The sequence below is a fragment of the Mobula hypostoma genome, chromosome 3 (assembly GCF_963921235.1).
Source record: "Mobula hypostoma chromosome 3, sMobHyp1.1, whole genome shotgun sequence".
NCBI lineage: Eukaryota > Metazoa > Chordata > Chondrichthyes > Myliobatiformes > Myliobatidae > Mobula > Mobula hypostoma.
Window position 1 is genome coordinate 210956614 of NC_086099.1, and position 22801 is coordinate 210979414.

Below are 22801 nucleotides of genomic sequence, written 5' to 3' on the forward strand. Positions count from 1 at the left end.
AGCTTAATGCCACATATATATATACACATACACAATAGTTGGGGTGCCTGAGACTTTTGCACACTACTGTATTTGTAAACTTGGAGTGGAGAGCGAGTTTGTAAATCTGAAGGGAGCAAAGAATGTTGGGAATAGCAAGGGTGGAGCACTGCGGGAAGGGTGGGGACAGGTGCAGACACACTTAGCCCTGAAACACCAGTCAACTGATCATTACAGAATGTCTCTCTGGTGCTTCCCACTCCCTCTCACTGCAAAATCAGATTTATTATCACTCACATACGTCGTGAAATTTGTTTTTCTTTGCAGCACCAGTACAGTGCAATACAGAAAATTACTAGAGTACTGTACAAGAGTCTTAGGCACCCTAGTTATATATATGTGCCTAAGACATTTGCACAGTGTTGTATAACACATCAATGGGCCCTTTCAGCCCAATGAGTTTGTACTGTCCAATACACCCATGTGACCAATTAACCTACTAACCCATACGCTTTTTGGAATGTGGGAGGAAACTGAAGCACTTGGAGGAAACCCACAGTCATCAGGGAATGTACAAACTTCTTACAGGCGGCATTGGAACTTCGAGTTCAGGAGCAGGGAGGTTCTACTGCAGTTGTACAAGGCCTTGGTGAGACCACACCTGGAGTATTGTGTGCAGTTTTGGTCCCTTAATCTGAGGAAAGACATTCTTGCCACAGAGGGGGTACAAAGAAGGTTCACCAGATTGATTCCTGGGATGGCAGGACTTTCATATGAAGAAAGACTGGATTGACTAGGCTTATACTCGCTGGAATTTAGAAGATTGAGGGGGGATCTTATTGAAACATATAAAATCCTAAAGGGATTGGACAGGCTAGATGCAGGAAGATTGTTCCCGATGTTGGGGAAGTCCAGAACGAGGGGTCATAGTTTAAGGATAAAGGGGAAGCCTTTTAGGACCGAGATTAGGAAAAACTTCTTCACACAGAGAGTGGTGAATCTGTGGAATTCTCTGCCACAGGAAACAGTTGAGGCCAGTTCATTGGCTATATTTAAGAGGGAGTTAGATATGGCCCTTGTGGCTAAAGGGATCGGGATATGGAGAGAAGGCAGGTACAGGGTTCTGAATTGGATGATTAGCCATGATCATACTGAATGGTGGTGCAGGCTCGAAGGACCAAATGGCCTGCTCCTGCACCTATTTTCTATATTAACCCCAGTCTCTGGTGCTGTAAAGCATTACACTAACTGCTACGCTACAATGCTGCTCCAGAGTTAAGGACAAAGGTCAGCCAAGACCTTTGAGTGTGTCCAACGCCCGACACCCTCCTAAAGTAATTGAAATCTAGATCTGGCCAGTGAAGTAGAACTGTATACTCTATATCACCAAAGCCCACAGCCCGATCATAAGGATGAAATAATACTCACACAATAAGTAATAAAGGGTATTGCGACAACTCTGAGAATCCTGCTGGCTTGATAATTTGCATTTTGAGAGCTGTAAGACAGAAGGGTTAGTGTCAGAGATGCCTGTATTAGTCGAAGAGTGAAACATTTCCACTGAGCCTAATAAGCCAGAGGAAAGGCAAGCCTTCCTTCAGCCACTTCTTCTAGTTTTAGAGAATAAAGGCAAGGAAAGAAAACATACCGTATCTATGACTGCATTTATTCTAATTTGACTGCGCTGAAGGCCTGTACCCCCCTTGCTTGGGGCAATGAATTCAAGCTATGTTGTAACACACACAAAATGCTGGAGGAACTTAGAATGCTGGTGAAGGATCTTGGCCTGAAAAGTCAAATCGTCATTCATTTCCACACATGCTGCCTGACATGCTGAAATCCTCCAGCATTTTGTGTGTAGTACTCTGGATTTCCAGCATCTGCAGAAACTCTTGGGTTTATGATAAGCCATGTTGTAGTTGTATAGAAGTCTGGTTAGCTACAGTTCTGCTTGCCCCATTACAGGGAGGATGTGGAAGCACTGGAGAGTCTTCAGAAGAGTTTTACCAGGATGCTGCCTGGATTAGAGGGTATAGGCTACAAGGAGAATTTGGACAGACCTGGATTGTTTTGTGTGCACTGTGAGGAGACCAAACAAGACTTCATAAAATTATGATAAAGCATCGATTGGGTAGACAGGCAGGATCTTTTTCACAGGGTGGAAATGCAAAATGAGGTAAGAGAGGGAAAGTTCAAAGGAGAAACAAGGCATGTTGTTTGTCACTCAGAGAATCTAAGTGCCTGGAACATGTTGGCAGGGGTGGTGTGGAAGCAGATACAACAGAGGCATTCAAGAGGCACATGAATATGCAGCGAATGGAGGAATATCGATCCTCAGAAAGGATCAGCTTAATTTGGCATCATGGTCAGCACGGTCATCATTGTCTGAAAGGTCCATTCCAATGTTGTACTGCTCTATGTTCTACGTTTTAGAACAGCTTTTACCTGGTGTGCTGCATCTGTCATCTGCATTTAGACAAGACTGATGGGTTAAGTAACACGGCACAAGAAAAGATAACAACAAATAAAACAGAAAATGCTAAAGCAGCAGCAGCAGAAAAAAATAACTTATTTATTAACTGCCGACGGGACATCAACCATCTCGACTTCACCGCACCTTGTCCCCATTCCAACCTCACTCCTTCGGACGCTCTGCTCTCCACTCCCTCCGCACTAATCCTAACCTTATTATTAAACCCGCCGATAAGGGGGTTGCTGTTGTAGTCTGGCGTACTGACCTCTACCTTGCCGAGGCACAGCGACAACTCGAGGATACCTCCTCTTATTTACCCCTCGATCGTGACCCCACTAAGGAGCACCAGGCCATTGTCTCCCACACTATCAACGACTTTATCCGCTCAGGGGATCTCCCATCCACTGCTACCAACCTTATAGTTCCCACACCCCGCACTTCCCGTTTCTACCTCCTACCCAAGATCCACAAACCTGCCTGTCCTGGCCAACCTATTGTCTCAGCTTGCTCCTGCCCTACCGAACTTGTTTCTGCATACCTCGACACAGTTTTATCCCCCCTTGTTCAATCCCTTCCTACCTATGTTCGTGACACTTCTCACGCTCTTAAACTTTTCGATGATTTTAAGTTCCCTGGCCCCCACCGCTTTATTTTCACCATGGATGTCCAGTCCCTATATACTTCCATCCCCCATCAGGAAGGTCTCAAAGCTCTACGCTTCTTTTTGGATTCCAGGTCTAATCAGTTCCCCTCTACCACCACTCTGCTCCGTCTAGCGGAATTTAAGGACTTAATAATTTCTCCTTTGGCTCCTCCCATTTCCTCCAAACTAAAGGTGTAGCTATGGGCACCCGTATGGGTCCTAGCTATGCCTGCCTTTTTGTTGGTTTTGTGGAACAATCTATGTTCCGTGCCTATTCTGGTATCTGTCCCCCACTTTTCCTTCGCTACATCGACGACTGCATTGGCGCTGCTTCCTGCACGCATGCAGAGCTCGTTGACTTTATTAACTTTGCCTCCAACTTTCACCCTGCCCTCAAGTTTACCTGGTCCATTTCCGACACCTCCCTCCCCTTTCTAGGTCTTTGTCTCTCTCTCTGGAGACAGCTTATCCACTGATGTCTACTATAAGCCTACTGACTCTCACAGCTATCTGGACTATTCCTCTTCTCACCCTGTCTCTTGCAAAAACGCCATCCCCTTCTCGCAATTCCTCCGTCTCCGCCGCATCTGCTCTCAGGATGAGGCTTTTCATTCTAGGACGAGGGAGATGTCTTCCTTTTTCAAAGAAAGGGGCTTCCCTTCCTCCACTACCAACTCTGCTCTTAAACGCATCTCCCCCATTTCACGTACATCTGCTCTCACTCCATCCTCCCGCCACCCCACTAGGAATAGGGTTCCCCTGGTTCTCACCTACCACCCCACCAGCCTCCGGATCCAACATATTATTCTCCGTAACTTCCGCCACCTCCAACGGGATCCCACCACTAAGTACATCTTTCCCTCCCCCCCCTCTCTGCATTCCGTAGGGATCGCTCCCTACACAACTCCCTTGTCCGTTCATCCCCCCCATCCCTCCCCACTGATCTCCCTCCTGGCACTTATCCATGTAAGTGGAACAAGTGCTACACATGGCCCTTACACTTCCTCCCTTACCACCATTCAGGGCCCCAAACAGTCCTTCCAGGTGAGGCAACACTTCACCTGTGAGTCGGCTGGGGTGATGTACTGCGTCTGGTGCTCCCGATGTGGCCTTTTATATACTGGCGAGACCCGACGCAGACTGGGAGACCGCTTTGCTGAACACCTACGCTCTGTCCGCCAGAGAAAGCAGGATCTCCCAGTGGCCACACATTTTAATTCCACGTCCCATTCCCATTCTGACATGTCTATCCACGGCCTCCTCTACTGTAAAGATGAAGCCACACTCAGGTTGGAGGAACAACACCTTATATTCCGTCTGGGTAGCCTCCAACCTGATGACATGAACATCGACTTCTCTAACTTCCGCTAATGCCCCACCTCCCCCTCGTACCCCATTTGTTACTTATTTTCATACACACATTCTTTCTCTCACTCTCCTTTTTCTCCCTCTGTCCCTCTGAATATACCTCTTGCCCATCCTCTGGGTCCCCCCCCGCCCCCCCCGTCTTTCTTCCCGGACCTCCTGTCCCATGATCCTCTCGTATCCCTTTTGCCTATCACCTGTCCAGCTCTCGGCTCCATCCCTCCCCCTCCTGTCTTCTCCTATCATTTTGGATCTCCCCCTCCCCTTCCAACTTCAAATCCCTTACTCACTCTTCCTTCAGTTAGTCCTGACGAAGGATCTCGGCCTGAAACGTCGACTGTACCTCTTCCTAGAGATGCTGCCTGGCCTGCTGCGTTCACCAGCAACTTTGATGTGTGTAACTTATTTATAGAGCACTTTTCATACAGACAACACCTTTCAATAGAATAATTTCAAATGCTTTACAATGGAACAAAGTGCAAACATGAAAATAAAAATAAACATGAAAACAAAGGCAAAAAGATGTTAGTTAAAAGCAAGTTTAAATAAATGGGCTTTGTGCTGGAGTTTACAAATGTCAACTGAGTCAGTATCCTTTATAGTTTTAGGTATTGAGTTCCACAGTTTGGGAGTGTAGTACAAGGAAGCTGACGAGAAAGCGGTTGGTGGAGAGAGAAGTGAAGTTCAGAGAAATGATTGAAACCGGAACAAATGATAACCATTATATGCAACTGTAGAGGCAAGGAAATTGGGGAGTGGAGATCTGTTATAAACTGTGAAGGGAAAAATTTAGTGTCTGATAAAAGTCGGGTACCTGTGGCAAGAAGCTATTCAGAATTGCTTCATATGATCAGGGGAACGCGGATATATTTAAAGCAGAAGTTGATAGGTCCTTGATTAGTAAGGATGTCAAAGATTACAGGGAGAATGAGGTTGGGAGGGCAAATGAGTCAGACATGACCGAGTGGCAGAGCAGACTTGATGGGCTCATTAGTCTAATTCTGCTCCTATGTTTTATGGTCTCAAGGCAAGCTGAAATGTAACTTAGATATTTGTGTGAAACAGGCTAGAAAGAAAAATAGTTAACAAATTTAACACTTTGATCAACCAATGACTTGAGTAGAAAGAAGAATTTAATGTGAAGCTATAAAACTGGCCCTTGATTCACTCTGATCTATTTTGCACTGCTGGTTAAGCCCAATCACACCAATAAGCATAGAGAAAGAAGGGCATTTGGTACATCAACATACAATCACACATTATTATTGCTATGCACTCCTGCAGGCAATGAATATTAGAAGACCCAGTTTCTACTGAGAGGACTGTGGGATATTTATCACCACTAGTCCACCTGAACCTCAGATCTCTACACGTTGTTTATCCTGTGCCAAGAAGTGACTCACAATGTTAATTGTATGTTAGCCTTGTGCTTGTTTCAGTATGAGCTGCTAGCCCTTTTGTCGTGGCCCATACATCTGTCTGTGGTCTTGTCCCTTCCAGTCACTCGCACCAGTCACTCGCACCAGATCTGAGGTAAACCAGGCTACACTCACCATACCCTCCAGCTCAGCAATCTACCATTTTACACTGCTCCTCCAATTCTGATAATGTTCCCATCTCAGAACTTAGTCTTTCCGCCCCTGGCGGGTGTGGCCCCACCTGCCAAAGCCACAAGCTCTGGAACTCCAAAACTAAATTTTCCCATTTCTCTACTCCTCTTTCCTGCTTTAAGATGCTCTGTGAAAGGCTTTTCAACAATTGTCCCCCTATCTCCCTATGTGGCTAGGCTCACAACGTTAAGAATACTGTATAAATATAAGGCTGTTGAAATGTTTGCACACCATCTCATGGATGAAATAAAGCCTATGAGGAGCTCTGGTCCTGTACCCGCTGTAGTTTGGAAAATGGGGGGGAGGGGGGGAATCTTACTGAAACCTATTGACGGTCCAGATAGAATGGGCAGGAAGAGGATGTTCTCTGCAGTGGGGGAGACTAGAACCAGCAGGCATAGCCTCAGAATAGAAGGATGTTCGATTGGGACAGAGATGAGGAGGAATTCGTTCAGCCAGAGGGAGGTAAATCTCTGCAATTCATTGCCACAGATGGCTATGGGAGCCAATTCATTCAGTATATTTAACATGGAATTTCATAGATTCATAATTGATAAGGTCATCAAGGATTACAGGAGAAGGCAGGAGAATAGGGTTGAGAGTGATAACAAATTAGCCATGATTGAATAGTGGAGAAGACGCGATGGGCCGAATGGCATAATGTTGTTCCTATGTCTTATGGTTTAAAAAAGGCCAAGGCTGCTCAGTCTATCTTCCACGCTTCCAGTTACGTCACATAATCATAGTAAAGTAATTGGCTCGATCACATTCAATTATCTTCAACAGAACTAAATTTTATACAAGGAAAACCCAAGTGGTGAAGACATTTGGACACTTCATGACCAAAGTAAAACAACAAGTATTCCACACATACCTCATCATCTCTCACGTTACTCTTGCACTGCCTTAGAGTTTAGTATTAGAATTATTTGTAGAATAGCACAGCATTGAAACAAGGCCCATTGGTTCACTGTACCCCTGTTACCCTCTGACACTAATCCATTTACCAGCATGTTGTTCCTAACCTTTTTATGTTTTTGCAATTCTAGCTCTCATCTAGACACTTGCTGTGAGAGTACCTGCCTCCATCACCCACTCTGGCAGCATGCTCCAAATTCTAACCATCCCCTGGCTGGAAGAGTTTTCCTCAGATCCTTTTCAATCCTTTATCCTAAATCTATGAATCTTAGTTTTTGATATCGCTCTTTTTGGGAAAAAAAATCCTACCATCTATACTGTCTATGCCTCTCATAAACTACTTTCTCAGAAGGTTAAGGAGGTCCAGCTTGTCACTGAATATTTAACAAACGTCGACAGGTATAGTGTAGAAAGCGACCTAACTTGTATCGTGGTCTGCTGTAGTAATTTGAATGTGAGGACTGCAAGAAGCTGCAGAGAGCAGTGGGCTCAGCTATAAAAATGGGCCCATTCCTCCCCACCAGTGGTAGAACCTACAGATGGTGCTGTCTCAAGCAGCCAACATCTTTCATCAAAGATCACCACCATATGGGCCGTGTCATCTTTGCCTACCATTGGGCAGGGGCCACAGAAGCCTGAAGTCCCACACCACCAGGTTCAAGAACAGCTACTTCCCTTCAAACATTCCGTTCTTGAGCCAACCAGCACAACCTACAGTTTAGCAACACTATGATCACTTTGCATGAAAATGAACTCTGTGCTTTTTCTTCTAATTTGTACTTTCTCGTAAAAGTTATTTTTAATTTATGGTTTCTTGTGAATGCTGTGATGTTGCCTCAGGTAATTTTTTCATTGCACCTGTGCATACGTGTACTAGTACTTAGAATAAACCTGACCTTGATGTTGGCTCTCCCAGCCTCCTCACTCCACTGAAAACAAACCCAGCCTATAGAGTTTCTCATAGTAAGTACAGCACTAACAATTTTGTTGACCCATTTCCGAGTTCGTTCCCCTCCAATCCTTCTTCAGGACAATGAGGCTGTAATTAGTACTCCTGAGTATATAAACGTACTGCAGCACTGGGATATTAACATTGCAGCAGAGCTCAAATATTAATGGAGAGCACCACAAAGAATTGATCTGGTCTGTGGCAAATAAACAGATAGATAAAGCCCAGGGCCGCAGGAGTGCAAAGCAATATCAAATTGTCAGCGAGATTCTCAGAAGTAGAATACACTCATGTATGTTCATGAACTAGAATGTATGTTCACGGTCTTCTGCTGCTGTAATCCATCCACTTCAAGGTTCAACATATTGTGCATTCAGAGTTGCTACAACAGCACTGTTGTAGCACATAGCTGTTCGCAGGATTCCTGCCAGCTTGAACCAGTCTGGCCATTCTCCTCTGATCTCGCTAATTAACAAGGCATTTTTGCCCACAGAACTGCTGCTCACTGGATGGCTTTTTTTTTAAACATCATTCTCTGTAAACTCTAGGGACTGTTGTGTGTGAAAATCCTAAGAGATCAGCAGTTTTAGAGATACTCAGACCACCCCATCTGGTACACGGAGCTTAGAAAAATAGAGGGCTATGGGTAACCCTAGGTAATTTCTAAAGTATGTACATGTTCAGCACAGCATTGTGGGCTGAAGGGCCTGTATTGTGCTGTAGGTTTTCCATGTTTCTATGCTTCTTTGATACCGACAATCATTCAACAGTCAAAGTCACTTAGATCACATTTCTCCCCCATTCAGATGTCTGATCTGACCAACTACTGAACCTCTTGACAGCGTCTGCATGCTTTTATGCATCGAGTTACTGTCACATGATTGGCTGATTAGATATTCGCATTCACGAGCAGGTGTGCAGGTGTATGTAATAAAGTGGCCACTAAGCGCATTTGTAAAGTTTCTGGCTGCACAAGATAAATAGCTAAACAGAAAGCACCATGGTTAACTTAACATGCAGTATTAAATAGCCAAGACAGAGCTAAATTATTAATGCTCCCACTGGCAACTTTCCACAAATTGAATAAAGTTGACAAAATCATAATGTCTGAGTGAACTTGACTGATAACAAACTAAATTATGGAGTTGTTAAACTATATTGATGTTTTATTGGATCATGGCATGTCTTATGGCTAGGAGGAATGTGAGCAAATAAAGTTCAATGAGAACCTTTCAAATGATATAACTCCAGGCCGGTATTGCATCAGTGCTCAGATATGTTTCGTTTTGTCCATGACCTGAAAGAGCAGATACTTACTGTAGTCCTTTATCTGAACTTCTGTGAACTCTATCTTGGGCATTTGTTTGCTCTCAGTAGCATTGTAGACCTTCTCATTTTTCTCCAGCACAAAATATTCTAAAGGGGTAAAAAAGAAAGAAGAGTTTAAGGACCATGAGAAACTGCAGAGAGTTGTGGACACAGCTCAGCACATCTCAGAAACCGGCCTCCCCTTCATACTCTGCTAACTCGGTAAAGCAGCCAGCATAATCAAAGATCTCTCTCACCCCAAATATTCTCTTTAGTCCCCCTTCCTACCAGGCTGAAGATACAAAAGCCCGAAAGCACATACCACCATTCTCAAGGACAGCTTTTATCTCATAAGACTATTGAATTGGCCTCCTAGTATGATAAGATAGGACTCTTGATCTTGCAGGTTATCTCATTATGACCTTACACCATATTTTCTGTACACTGTATTGTCTGTATACCGTATTTTCTACTGCACTTTCCCTGTAACTGTAACACTTTATTCTGCATACTGTTATTCATCTGAAACTCTGATCACAAAACCACAAACCTGCACTGCCTTGCGGTTATACCTACTCATGGGGAAGGCTTCGGTAGTGAACCCTAAGGAAAAATCAGAGCTAGAGTCCTTAAGGCAGTCCTATAATGAGTTCCGCGCTGACTGGCAACTCCTGCAACACTGCAGACGTCAAACTGTATCGGTCTCTGCTGTTCCTTTGCATTTATCAGCTGTGTGGAGAGGGGCAGCCTGCTACATGGGCAACACCTTGCTCTCCATCTCGTACTGTCTGGCTTGTATATCACGCAAACAGCTGGGACACACAATATCCATGGCCAACACTGACCAGTGGAGGGCCTCAACACCTCACTGTCTTTGTACTACCTCACTGCACTAAAGTGATGAAATCATTTGTATAGATGGCACGTATAACAACATTTTTCACGGTACCTCAGAATTATGTGACAATAATAAATCAATTTATTTTACCAATACGTCCAGTTGCTATTATGGTCGTTAGGTGCAGTTGGAGCCTCTGATGATATAACCCTGCTGCCTAAACCTCAAGCATGCTGTCATTATCATTAGACTTGACTGCTCCAATGTGGTTCTGGTAACATTCCCTTATTAAATACACTTTAAACCGTTGACTATCCAATGTCTTGCTCATGCTTCTTGCTGCTGCAATCAGAAAGAAGGTAAAGGGTCCTCAGGACTCACACCAGCAAGTTCAGAAACAGTTATTACCCCTCAACCATCAGGGTCTTGAACCAAAGAGGATAACTTCACTCAATATTAGATGCCCCATTGTTTAAATAATCATACAACCAATGAACTCATTCTCAAGGACTCTTCATCTCATGTTCTCAAAACTTATTGCTTAATTATTATTATTTCTTTCTTTTTGTATTTTTACAGTCTGCTTTCTTTTGCACTGGTTGAACATCCAAGTTGCTGTGCTCTTTTATTGATTCTATTATGGCTGTTATTATATTGATTTATTGAGTATGCCCACAAGAAAATGAATCTCAGGGTTGTATATAGTGACATATATGTATTTTGATAATAAATTTACTTTGAACTTTCAACGCGCCATGCTTGCTTTCTCTGACACTTGAATCATCACCAATCTGATTATAACATTCACATGTTTGTTTCAAATTCCATCTCCTTCTCAGCTCCCTTTGTAATTTTCCCAAACCCCACCAATTTCAGGAGTATGTACACTTCTCCAGTTCTGGCCATTGGCAGCACAGTGGTGCACATACTGTAGAACTGCTGCTTCACAGCACCAGGGTTCGCTCCTGACATCCTGTCTGGGTGGAGTCTGACCGGTTTCAATGTGACTGTGTAGGCTTCTTCCTGGCACTTCCACTTCTCCCTTGGTGGTATCTTAATCAAGCAGGCATAGGTTCAAGTCAAGGGTTAGGAGTTTCATAGTGGGGTAACACACACGAGTGGCGGGGTGGAGACACGACTCTACCAAAGGAAGTGTACAATGCTCCTTCCCAACGCTAGTCTGCAATGTGCAGCACCTGCTTAGCCCCCACCCCTCTTGATCAGGGTCACGTGAAGCCATGGGTGCAGGTGGTGGATGGCCATATGAGCAGCTGGTGCATATCACAAGTCCTGGTTACCTGACCACTGACTCCAGGCAGACAATCTCTGAAGAGTGTTAGTAATGGCTGTAAAGACACTGTCCAGAAGAAGGCAATGGCAAACCACTTCTGTAGAAAAATTTACCAAGAACAATCATGGTCAAAGATTATAATTGCCCATGTCATATGACATGGCACATAATGATGATGATAAACATACAGAAAATGCTGAAGGAACTCAGCAGGTCAGTCAGCATCTATGGAGGGAAATATACAGTCGATATTTTGATTGAGACCCTTTATCAGGACTCTGAAGTCAGGAGCCCCCTTCCTTTCCAGTCTTGATGAAGGGTCTCAGTCTGAAACTTTGTTTGTTTCCCTCTATAGATGTTATCTTGCCTGCTGAGTACCTCCAGCATTTTGTGTGTTGCTCGAGATTTCTAGCAACTGCAGAAATCTTTTGTCTCTTCTAGAGAGGTACACTTTTCTTTACACAAAGCGTGGCTATGCCTGGAGTGTGCTGCCAGAGGAGGATGAGGAATCAGGTTCAACTATGTTTGAGAGATAGTTCAACAACATACGTATACTTAAATAGGCAAGGCATAGCAAGATAACAGTGCTAATGCAGACAAATGGGATTAGATTTTACATGCAACAAGTTCCGCATGGACATAGTGGGCCTAAAGTCCTGGTTTCCAACCCCAACTAGACATACACATTCTAAGTTATGTGACCTTTCCATTCTTTCTACCAAAATATACTTAGTCACTTTTATCTAAGCTCAACTTCACTTGCTGAATATGGGTATACTCTTGATGAAGTCCTGACAAAGGGTCTCGGCCCAGAATGTCAACTGTGCTTCTTCCTTTTGATACGGCCTGGCCTGCTGCGTTCCACCAGCACTTTTTGTGTGTTGCATGGGCATACTCTATAAGTTTATTAGCACCCACTTAGAGTCAAAGAAGAGAATAATAGCAATTTGACAAATGTGTGCGCTGCTGTATTTGCAACAAGGTAAATAAATTAACAGCGCAAATAGAAATAAATGGGATTGATCTTATATCCAGTATGGAAGGTAACCTTGGGTTGAGGACAAAACATTTTGGGATACTTAACTTCTTGAAAAGATAGGCAAAATGGAAAAGGGTTAGTCTGACAGTAAAGGATGGTGTAAAGGTGGACTTAAATCTGGGCTTAGAAAATGAGGAAACAGAATTCAGTTTTTGTGAAGCTAAGCAATGGCAAGGGACAGAAAATGTTGATGGGGGTTGTTTATAATATATATGGTAGTGTAAGGTAGGGTGTAATACAGGGAAAAAGAGTCACATGCAATAATATAAAATACAATAATTATGGGGATTTTTAATCTATAATTAGATTCGAGAAATTAAATTAATATTAATAATTTGGAAAATGAATTCCTTTAGTGTATGCATTATGGTTTCTAGGTCATTGTGCTGATGATCTAACCAGACAACAGGAAATTTTGGATCTAACAGTATGTAATCTGAAAGGATTCATTAGTAATCTACCTACGGGGTCTTCAGGGAAGAGTGATCATAATAATTTTATAGGCATTGAAAATTAATTATTTCAATCTCGATCCAGCGTCTTATTTGCAGACAAATGAAAATATGAAGCCGGAAGAAATGAGTTTGCTAAGGTAGACGAGAAACTACATTAAAGATGTATGCTCAGAAATGAGGAATAGCTAACACGTGGAGAAAACAAATATCTTTCAAGACATAAAAAAACAATAGAAAAAGTAATCCAGTGTGGCTTTCAAGTGACATTAAAGATAGCATTACATCAAAGGAAAAGACCTTTACAAAAGTGACCAATGATTGTAAACATTTCAGAATTCAAGTAAAGGAGATACAAGAAATTGATATGGAAAGAAAGTGAGAGTAACCTTTGTGGGAAGTAAAAATGGGCAGCAAAAAGCTTCTTTAGATACTTGGTATCATCTCTCATGGGAAGAGAACAGAGGGACAGAAGAGGGAGGTGATTCTTGGAATCCTAGCCCTTACCGAACTTTGAACAGCACAAGAATATAAGGACTGCTGAAAAACCCATGACTGACATTCACTCGGAAAATACCGGGACCTGGGAATCAGAGAACAAAGGGATACTATAAGACGGATCATCTCCTGTATTGCCAGTGCATATTATATGGAAGGTGTGAGTACAATTAAGAGTTTAAATAAAGATAACCCTAGCTAATGGCACAGCTCTGACATAAGAGTGCTACTGAATGACTTCAGTACAACAGTAAGCATTTTACAAATTTTTTTCCTGACATGGATGCAAAGGTTGTATATATATTCCCTGGAACAGATAAGTGGTCTTCTTTTCTGATCCTGGTTTGATAGGCCATTTAAGAAGGTTAATGGAGCAACAGATAGACCAGATTAAGGAAGGACGGTTGGGTTTTAAGTATAGCAGAATTATCGAGGAGTACGACATAAGAATAGGAATTTTGGCCCTGCACATCTATGATGACTATCCTGGTTGGCTGCACCCTGGTTCTATCCCCACATACGTGAATTAATTCTATATCACTCTTTGTCCTGCTCATTCAAGCACCCATACACCTCCCATCCATGTATCTGTCCAATTTATTCTTAAGTGTTAAAAAAGAACCCGCATTTACCACCTCGTCTGGCAGCTCATTCCATACTCCCACCACTCTCTGCGTGAAGAAGCCCCCCCAATGTTCCCTTTAAACTTTTCCCCCCTCACCCTTAACCCATGTCCTCTGGTTTTTTTCTCCCCTTGCCTCAGTGGAAAAAGCCTGCTTGCATTCACTCTGTCTATACCCATCATAATTTTATATATCTCTATCAAATCTCCCCTCATTCATCTACGCTTCAGGGAATAAAGTCCTAACCTATTCAACCTTTCTCTGTAACTGAGTTTCTCAAGTCCTGGCAACATCCTTGTAAACCTTCTCTGCACTCTTTCAACCTTATTTATATCCTTCCTGTAATTTGATGACCAAAACTGAACACAATACTCCAGATTCGGCCTCACCAATGCCTTATACAACCTCATCATAACATTCCAGCTCTTATACTCAATACTTTGATTAATAAAGGCCAACGTACCAAAAGCTCTCTTTACGACCCTATCTACCTGTGACGACACTTTTAGGGAATTTTGTATCTGTATTCCCAGATCCCTCTGCACTCCTCAGTGCCTTACCATTAACCCGGTATGTTCTATGTTGGTTTGTCCTTCCAACGTGCAATACCTCATACTTGTCAGTATTAAATTCCATCTGCCATTTTTCAGCCCATTTTTCCAGCTGGTCCAAGTCCCTCTGCAGGCTCTGAAAACCTTCCTCACTGTCTACTACACCTCCAATCTTTGTATCATCAGCAAACTTGCTGATCCAATTTACCACATTATCATCCAGATCATTGATATAGATGACAAATAACAATGGACCCAGCACTGATCCCTGTGGCACACCACTAGTCACAGGCCTCCACTCAGAGAAGCAATTCTCTACCACCACTCTCTGGCTTCTTCCATCGAGCCAATGTCTAATCCAATTTACGACCTCTCCATGTATACCTAGCGACTGAATTTTCCTAACTAACCTCCCATGCGGGACCTTGTCAAAGACCTTACTGAAGTCCATGTAGACAATTTCCACTGCCTTCCCTTCATCCACTTTCCTTGTAACCTCCTCGAAAAACTCCAACAGATTGGTCAAACATGACCTACCACGCACAAAGCCATGTTGACTCTCCCTAATAAGCTCCTGTCTATCCAAATGCTTGTAGATTCTGTCTCTTAGTACTCCCTCCAATAACTTACCTACTACTGACGTTAAACTCACCGGCCTATAATTTCCCGGATTACTTTTCGATCCTTTTTTAAACAACGGAACAACATGAGCCACTCTCCAATCCTCCGGCACTTCACCCGTAGACAGCGACATTTTAAATATTTCTGCCAGGGCCCCCGCAATTTCAACACTAGTCTCCTTCAAGGTCCGAGGGAACACTCTGTCAGGTCCCGGGGATTTATCCACTTTAATTTTCCTCAAGACAGCAAGCACCTCCTCCTTTTCAATCTGTACAGTTTCCATGGTCTCACTACTTGATTCCCTCAATTCCATAGATTTCATGCCAGCTTCCTTAGTAAATACAGACGCAAAAAACCTATTTAAGATCTCCCCCATTTCCTTTGGTTCTGCACAAAGCCGACCACTCTGATCTTCAAGAGGACCAATTTTATCCCTTACAATCCTTTTGCTCTTAATATACTTGTAAAAGCTCTTTGGATTATCCTTCACTTTGACTGCCAAGGCAACCTCATGTCTTCTTTTAGCCCTCCTGATTTCTTTCTTAAGTATTTTCTTGCACTTCTTATACTCCTCAAGCACCTGATTTACCCCCTGTTTCCTATACATTTCATACAACTCCCTCTTCTTCTTTATCAGAGTTGCAATATCCCTTGAGAACCAAGGTTCCTTATTCCTATTCAATTTGCCTTTAATCCTGACAGGAACATACAAACTCTGCACTCTCAAAATTTCCCCTTTGAAGGCTTCCCACCTACCAATCACATCTTTGCCAGAGAACAACCTGTCCCAATCCACGCTTTTTAGATCCTTTCTCATTTCTTCAAATTTGGCCTTCTTCCAGTTCAGAACCTCAACCCTAGGACCAGATCTATCCTTGTCCATGATCAAATTGAAACTAATGGTGTTACGATCACTGGAACCAAAGTGCTCCCCTACACAGACTTCTGTCACTTGCCCTAATTCATTACCCAACAGGAGATCCAATATTGCATCCCCTCTAGTGGGTCCCTCTATATATTGATTTAGAAAACTTTCCTGAACACATTTTACAAACTCTAAACCATCTAGACCCCTAACAGTATGGGAGTCCCAATCAATGTATGGAAAATTAAAATCCCCTACCACCACAACTTTATGTTTCCTGCAGTTGCCTGCTATGTCTTCTTTTTGTAACAGCAAATTTTAATTCCCTATTTTCCAATTTGAGTTTAATTCTGAAACCCTGCATGCTCAGTTTGAAACTGTATGGTCTGGATTATTAGTCCAGTGTAAATATTTTTAGTTTTGACAACAACTTTGAGTGGGAGCAATCATTAGTAATACAGGTCAAAATCACTTTAACAAATGTTGGCGGTGTAGTTCTTGAAGGACGCACATTGTTTTCTTATAATTCCTTAATGGAATTAAGAAACGTAGAAAAATAGAAAACCTACGGTACAATACAGGCCCATCGGCCCACAATGCTGAGCTGAACATGTACTTACTTTAGAAATTACCTCAGGTTACCCATAGCCCTCTATTTTTCTAAGCTCCACATACCTATCCACGAGTCTCTTAAAAATACCCTATTGAACACTCAGCAGAACAGGAAGCATCAAAGTAGAGAGAAACTTTCTGGGTTGAGGTCTCTTCATTAGTTCTGAGTACCACTTTCCTTACTATGACTTGGACTGAGTGCACAGGGTGCAATTTCCAGATCTGCAGCCTACACAGAACCTGGATGCCTTGTGAACTTTGAGGAAGGCAGATACAAACATCAAGGGGATGGTGGAATTGGCAGATGAGATATAATGCACAGTAATCATGAGGTGCTCCATTTCACGAACAGTAGCACAGCGCTTTATAGAACCAGCGACCCGGGCTCAATTCCCATTGCTGTCTGTAAGGGGTTTGTACATTCTCCACGTGACCACATGGATTTTCTCCAGATTCTCCTGCTTCCTCCCACAGTCCAAAGGTGAACAGTCTGATAGGTTAATTGGTCATTGTAAATTGTCCCTTGATTAGACTAGGGTTAAATCGGGGGTTGCTGGGCAGCATGTCTTGAAGGGCCAGAAGGGCCTACTCCGTGTGATATCTCAAGGTTTATTTATTTTTTTTAAATTTCGACAATAGGAGTGATAAGAGGGATTATAAAGGAGGAGTGGGTACAATCTAAATATGAAACCTTGAAATTATGTGCCTAGTTTCTTCAAAGTCACAGGGCAGGCTGAGAAAATAATGAAAAGAGTCCAACAACTTGTTAACCCTAACCCGGACGTCTTTGGAATGTGGGAGGAAACCAGAGCACCCAGAGGAAACCCATGCAGTCCTGGGGAGAACGTACAAACTCCTTTCAGACACCGGCGGAACTCAAAGCCCAATGTGTGACAGTTAGAAGAATAGAGAATAGGAACGAGGAAGTCAGGATGGATTTTCATGTAACACTGGTTTGGCCACAGCTTGTCACACATTTGCACAGACTGATGACACATATTAGAATGATTCCTAGGATAAGGCACTTAAGTGTGTGAATAGAAAGGAGCATTGAGGTTAGGGTAGGTGATGTGTTAGCAAGGAAGGTGTGACTACCGATTAATGCCTAGAAGATACACAGTCTGCAGTTTGAGAATATATGTTGAAGGAATACTTTCTGCTCAAAGTGAAAAGAGACTGCTTACCATGTCTATCACTTGTGCTGTGAACAGTGACTCTTGGAACTCCTGGACCTGAGAACAGAAGGAAAAGGGTCAACAAGTAAGGTGGATAAAAAAGAAGAAAGAAACTTTTAGTTAATTGGCACAAGTTGCAATGGGATCTAGTTCATACCAACCCCTAGAGTATTACCACCAGTTATATATTGCCACATTTCTAAGGAGCTGATTTCCAGTGGTAAGGCAAACGTGAATGCCATTGACAACACAGCAGCATTTGATTGAGTGTGGAGTATGGAAAACCTGAAGTCAGTGGCCATCAATGGAAAATCACTCCAATTCTTAGAAAGTTGTGACTCACAAAAGGAAAATGGCCAATTATCCAGTCCCAAGATCCTCAGAGCAATGATTCTTTCTATTATGGTTCTGTTTCCCCCTCTCCCACTAAGATCACTGGAATTCTGCTCCCCCCACCTTTAAACTCATCGGCTTCACTGGCGAAGTTATCGTACGGATGCTTAACATGATACATAAAAAGTGAAACAGAACTGTGTGACGTAACGAAAAACAATCAATATAACCCAAAATCTCACCGAAAACCACCAAAATCGCAAGAGTGCAGGATTATTGGTACAGTGGCATGCAAAAGTTTGGGCACCCCTGATCAAAACTTCTGTTACTGTGAATAGCTAAGCGAGTAAAAGATGACCTGATTTCCAAAGGGCATAAAGTTAAAGATGACATATTTCTTTAATATTTTAAGCAAGATTACTTTTTTATTTCCATCTTTTACAGTTTCAAAATAACAAAAAAGGAAAAGGGCCCGAAGCAAAAGTTTGAGCACCCTGCATGGCAGTACTTAGTAACACCCCCTTTGGCAAGTATCACAGCTTGTAAATGCTTTCTGTAGCCAGCTAAGAGTCTTTCAATTCTTGTTTGGGGGATTTTCGCCCATTCTTCCTTGTAAAAGGCTTCCAGTTCTGTGAGATTCTTGGGCCGTCTTGCATGCACTGCTCTTTTGAGGTCTATCCACAGATTTTCGATGATGTTTAGGTCGAGGGACTGTGAGGGCCATGGCAAAACCTTCAGCTTGCGGTAGTCCATTGTGGATTTTGAGGTGTGTTTAGGTTCATTATCCTGTTGTAGAAGCCATCCTCTTTTCATCTTTAGCTTTTTTACAGACGGTGTGATGTTTGCTTTCAGAATTTGCCGGTATTTAATTTAATTCATTCTTCCCTCTACCAGTGAAATGTTCCCCGTGCCACTGGCTGAAACACAAGCCTGAAGCATGATCGATCCACTCCCGTGCTTAATAGTTTGAGAGGTGTTCTTTTCATGAAATTCTGCACCTTTTTTCTCCAAACATACCTTTGCTCATTGTGGCCAAAAAGTTCTGTTTTAACTTCATCAGTCCACAGGACTTGTTTCCAAAATGTATCAGGCTTGTTTCGATGTGCCTTTGCAAACTTCTGATGCTGAATTTTGTGGTGAGGACGCAGAAAAGGTTTTCTTCTGCTGACTCTTCCATGAAGGTCATATTTGTGTAGGTGTCGCTGCACAGTAGAACAGTGCACCACCACACCAGAGTCTGCTAAATCTTCCTGAAGGTCTTTTGCAGTCAAACGGGTGTTTTGACTTGCCTTTCTAGCAATCCTATGAGAAATTCTCTCAGAATTCTTGGTCTTCCAGACCTCAACTTGACCTCCACCGTTCCTGTTAACTGCCATTTCTTAATTACATTATGAACTGAGGAAACAGCTACCTGAAAACGCTTTGCTATCTTCTTATAGCCTTCTCCTGCTTTGTGGGCATCATTTATTTTAATTTTCAGAGTGCTAGGCAGCTGCTTAGAGGAGCCCATGGCTGCTGATTGTTGGGACAAGGTTTGAGGACTAAGGGTATTTATAAAGCTTTGAAATTTGCATCGCCTGGCCTTTCCTAACGATGACTGTGAACAAGCCATAGCCCTAACAAGCTAATTAAGGTCTGAGACCTTGGTAAAAGTTATCTGAGAGCTCAAATCTCTTGGGGTGCCCAAACTTTTGCATGGTGCTCCTTTCCTTTTTTCACTCTAAAATTGTACAAAACAAAACTATTACACCAATCTTGCTTAAAATGTTGAAAAGAATGTTTCATCTTTAATTTTATGACTTTTGAAGATCAGTTCATCTTCTACTCACTTAACTATTCACAGTAATAGAAATTTTGACCAAGGGTGCCCAAACTTTTGCATGCTACTGTATGCTACCATACTGGGTGTGCTTACACTTTGCCTACTTCGAAAAGTAAATCTCCAATGTGGCACTTCTCATTCTGATTCTTGTTCTTGTTCTTATTGTGACTACCAGGAAGGAGCTACAGGAGCCTGAAGGCACACTCTCAATGATTCAGGAACAGTTTGTTCCCCTCTGCCATTAGATTTCTGAATGGACACTGAACCCATGAACACTATTTCACTATTTTTTTTATTTTCCTTTCTATTTTTACACTACATATTTAATTTAACTATTATATATACAGTATATATACACACACATACATTTAGTCTAATTCATGTTTTTTTTAATATTATTACGTATTGTGCTGTATGGCTGCCGCAAACACAATTGATTTTGTGACATATACCAGTGATATTAAACTTGATTCTGATTCCGATTCTACTTAGCTGATTGAAAAATACTGTTGCCAAATAGAACCCTATCGTTTTTAGAATGTATGCCAGTTGAAATATTCAGTCCCTGCTTATGATTTATGTCTGCTTGTTTCATACGCCTTCCTGTTATTGATGTGCAGATTTAATCTTATTCATTGAATGAATCAACTACAATTCTCCAGCTTCTTGGCCACAAATCAATAGGTTTACACAGCATCTTATTAATAAATCACGCTCTCCTTATCAGGGAAGATATTATCAATAACAGACTGGCTCCCTGCATGCAAGTTTGTAAAAGTGCATTTTTATCTCTGTGATTGTGATCCAGCTCTTTTGAAATAAATTACTTCAGCCAATTTGTCTCAATGTATTTATGTGCAAGAAAATGATGATGGGAGCCAGTGGTTTGAGCAGGAAAATATAAACAAGCAAAAGTATAGAACACAACTCAGCTGTTTTATAGTTGGGGAATCTAGGTCCAGAGGGCACAGCCTCGTAATAGACGGGTGTCTCTGTAGAACAGAGATAAGGAGGAACTTCTGTATCCAGAAGGTGGTGAATCTGTGGAATTCATTGCCACAGCATCTAGGACCAGAGGGCACAACCTCAGAATAGAAGAACATCCCTTTTTGCAGAGATGAGGAGGAATTTCTTTCGCCAGAGGATGGTGAGTGTGTGGAATTCATTGCCACAGACTGCTGTGGAAGCCAGGTCTTTGGGTATATTGAAAGTGGAGGTTGACAGGTTTAAGAGAGCACTACTGAAGATGGGTGACAGCTTACTGGCAGTTCATAAAGCAAGAAATTCAAATAAATACTTTATGAATAACACTTTTTCTGTGGAAAATTCTGGAAAATGGTCACCACAAATAAAGGAGAGGCAAGCAAAGGCAAGGCTGGCTCGAGGGATGAAGCGTGTGGGTGTGAGTTGGAATCAGAGCGAGGTCAAGTCATGTTCAAGATGGAAGTGGATGATTCACCGGGCATTCACAAATGGGTCATGGACCCATTCCTTTGCACGTCTTGGGTCATTTGCAGTTGGGAAGTAAAGCTCGAATTCTGACGACAGTGAAGATAGGTGATCGCGCACCAGCTGTGAGAAGGACGGTGCAGCCTCAGTCTCTCCCAAAATCCCAGCTAATGTTGGGAACATGTCAAATACGCCCCTGTCCACTCGCCGTCCCCACAGTTCCAGTTTGGCTTTGAAAGCAGACACTTTATCTGCCAAATTGAAGATAGTTGTCATTCTCCCCTGAAGTGACAAATTGAGTTCATTGAGCTGGTTGAAGATGTCACACAGATGAGTGAGTTTTGCTATCCACTCCTCGTCACTGAAGTGTGCTGCCAGTGGTGACTTTTTTCCTGAAAGAAATCTCTGTAGCTGCTCTTTTAACTCAAGAACCTGGCCAGGCTCTCCCCCTTGATAGCCACCTGACTTCAGTGTGTAAGAGAAGGCGTTTGTGCTCTGCATCCATTTTCTCACAAAGCTGCTCAAACAGACGTGAGTTAAGGGGTTTTGCTTTGATGTGATTGATAACTTCAACAATGTCACTCAATAAGCTGTTAAAGATCAGGTGACATTTCTCGGCTAGCCAGCATTTCCCTGTGTGTGACACAGAGCGTAGACTGGTATTCAGGAGCAACCTCTTTGACTCGGGTAGTGAAACCAGACAGCCGTCCAGTCATACCTGCAGCCCCGTCTGTGCATATTGCAACACAGAATGACCATTCCAGTTTGCCGGACATGTAGTCATTCAAAGACTTGAATAGGTCTGCCCCAGTTGTGTTAGTTGGCAGCGGCAGTGCACACAACATACCCTCGTGCACGTCGTCTTGAAATATATATTGCACATAAACCAGCAGTATTGCCTTGTTGTCGACATCGGTAGACTCGTCGACCTGGATAGCATACCATGGTGACTCGTTAAGCCATTCCAACAGCTGTGCTTCGATGTCCTCCGCTATGTCATCGATTCTCCTTGAAACTGTGGTAGCTGAAAGGGAAACCTGTGCCATCTTGTTAGCTGCAGCTTCTCCCAACAGTTCACAGCACATGTCCTTGGCCGCAGGCAGAATCAATTCTTCACCAATAGTAAAAGGTTTCTTAGCCTTAGCAATACGGCTAGCCACTAAGTAGGACGCTCTCAGAGTAGCAGCATCTGTGGAGGTGGTGGCTCTCAGCATTTGCTTCTGTCCCACTTGCTCACGTTTTTTCCGCTCAAAAAACTCAACGGGTTTGTCTTTAAATGCAGGGTGCTTTGACTCAAGGTGCTGAAGCAGTTTTGAGGCCTTCATTGCCTCATTAGACAGCTTGTCCCCACATATCACACACAGGGGGCTTGGAGCGTGTGAGTCAC

The 22801-nt window shown here is 42.8% G+C and overlaps 1 protein-coding gene across 5 annotated transcripts in view; it reads right to left on the reverse strand.

Annotated features, from left to right (window-relative positions):
• The window catches only part of dpp6a (dipeptidyl-peptidase 6a), a 1586533-nt gene that overhangs the window by 42888 nt on the left and 1520844 nt on the right, over positions 1–22801 (reverse strand). For all 5 annotated transcript variants that reach the window (XM_063044436.1, XM_063044438.1, XM_063044435.1 and 2 more), the window contains exons 17-19: positions 17820–17867; positions 9255–9353; positions 1408–1477 (exon numbers count right to left, since the gene is read on the reverse strand). In XM_063044436.1, coding sequence (XP_062900506.1) covers positions 1408–1477; positions 9255–9353; positions 17820–17867 — 217 coding nt within the window. The remainder of the gene's footprint in view (positions 1–1407; positions 1478–9254; positions 9354–17819; positions 17868–22801) is intronic.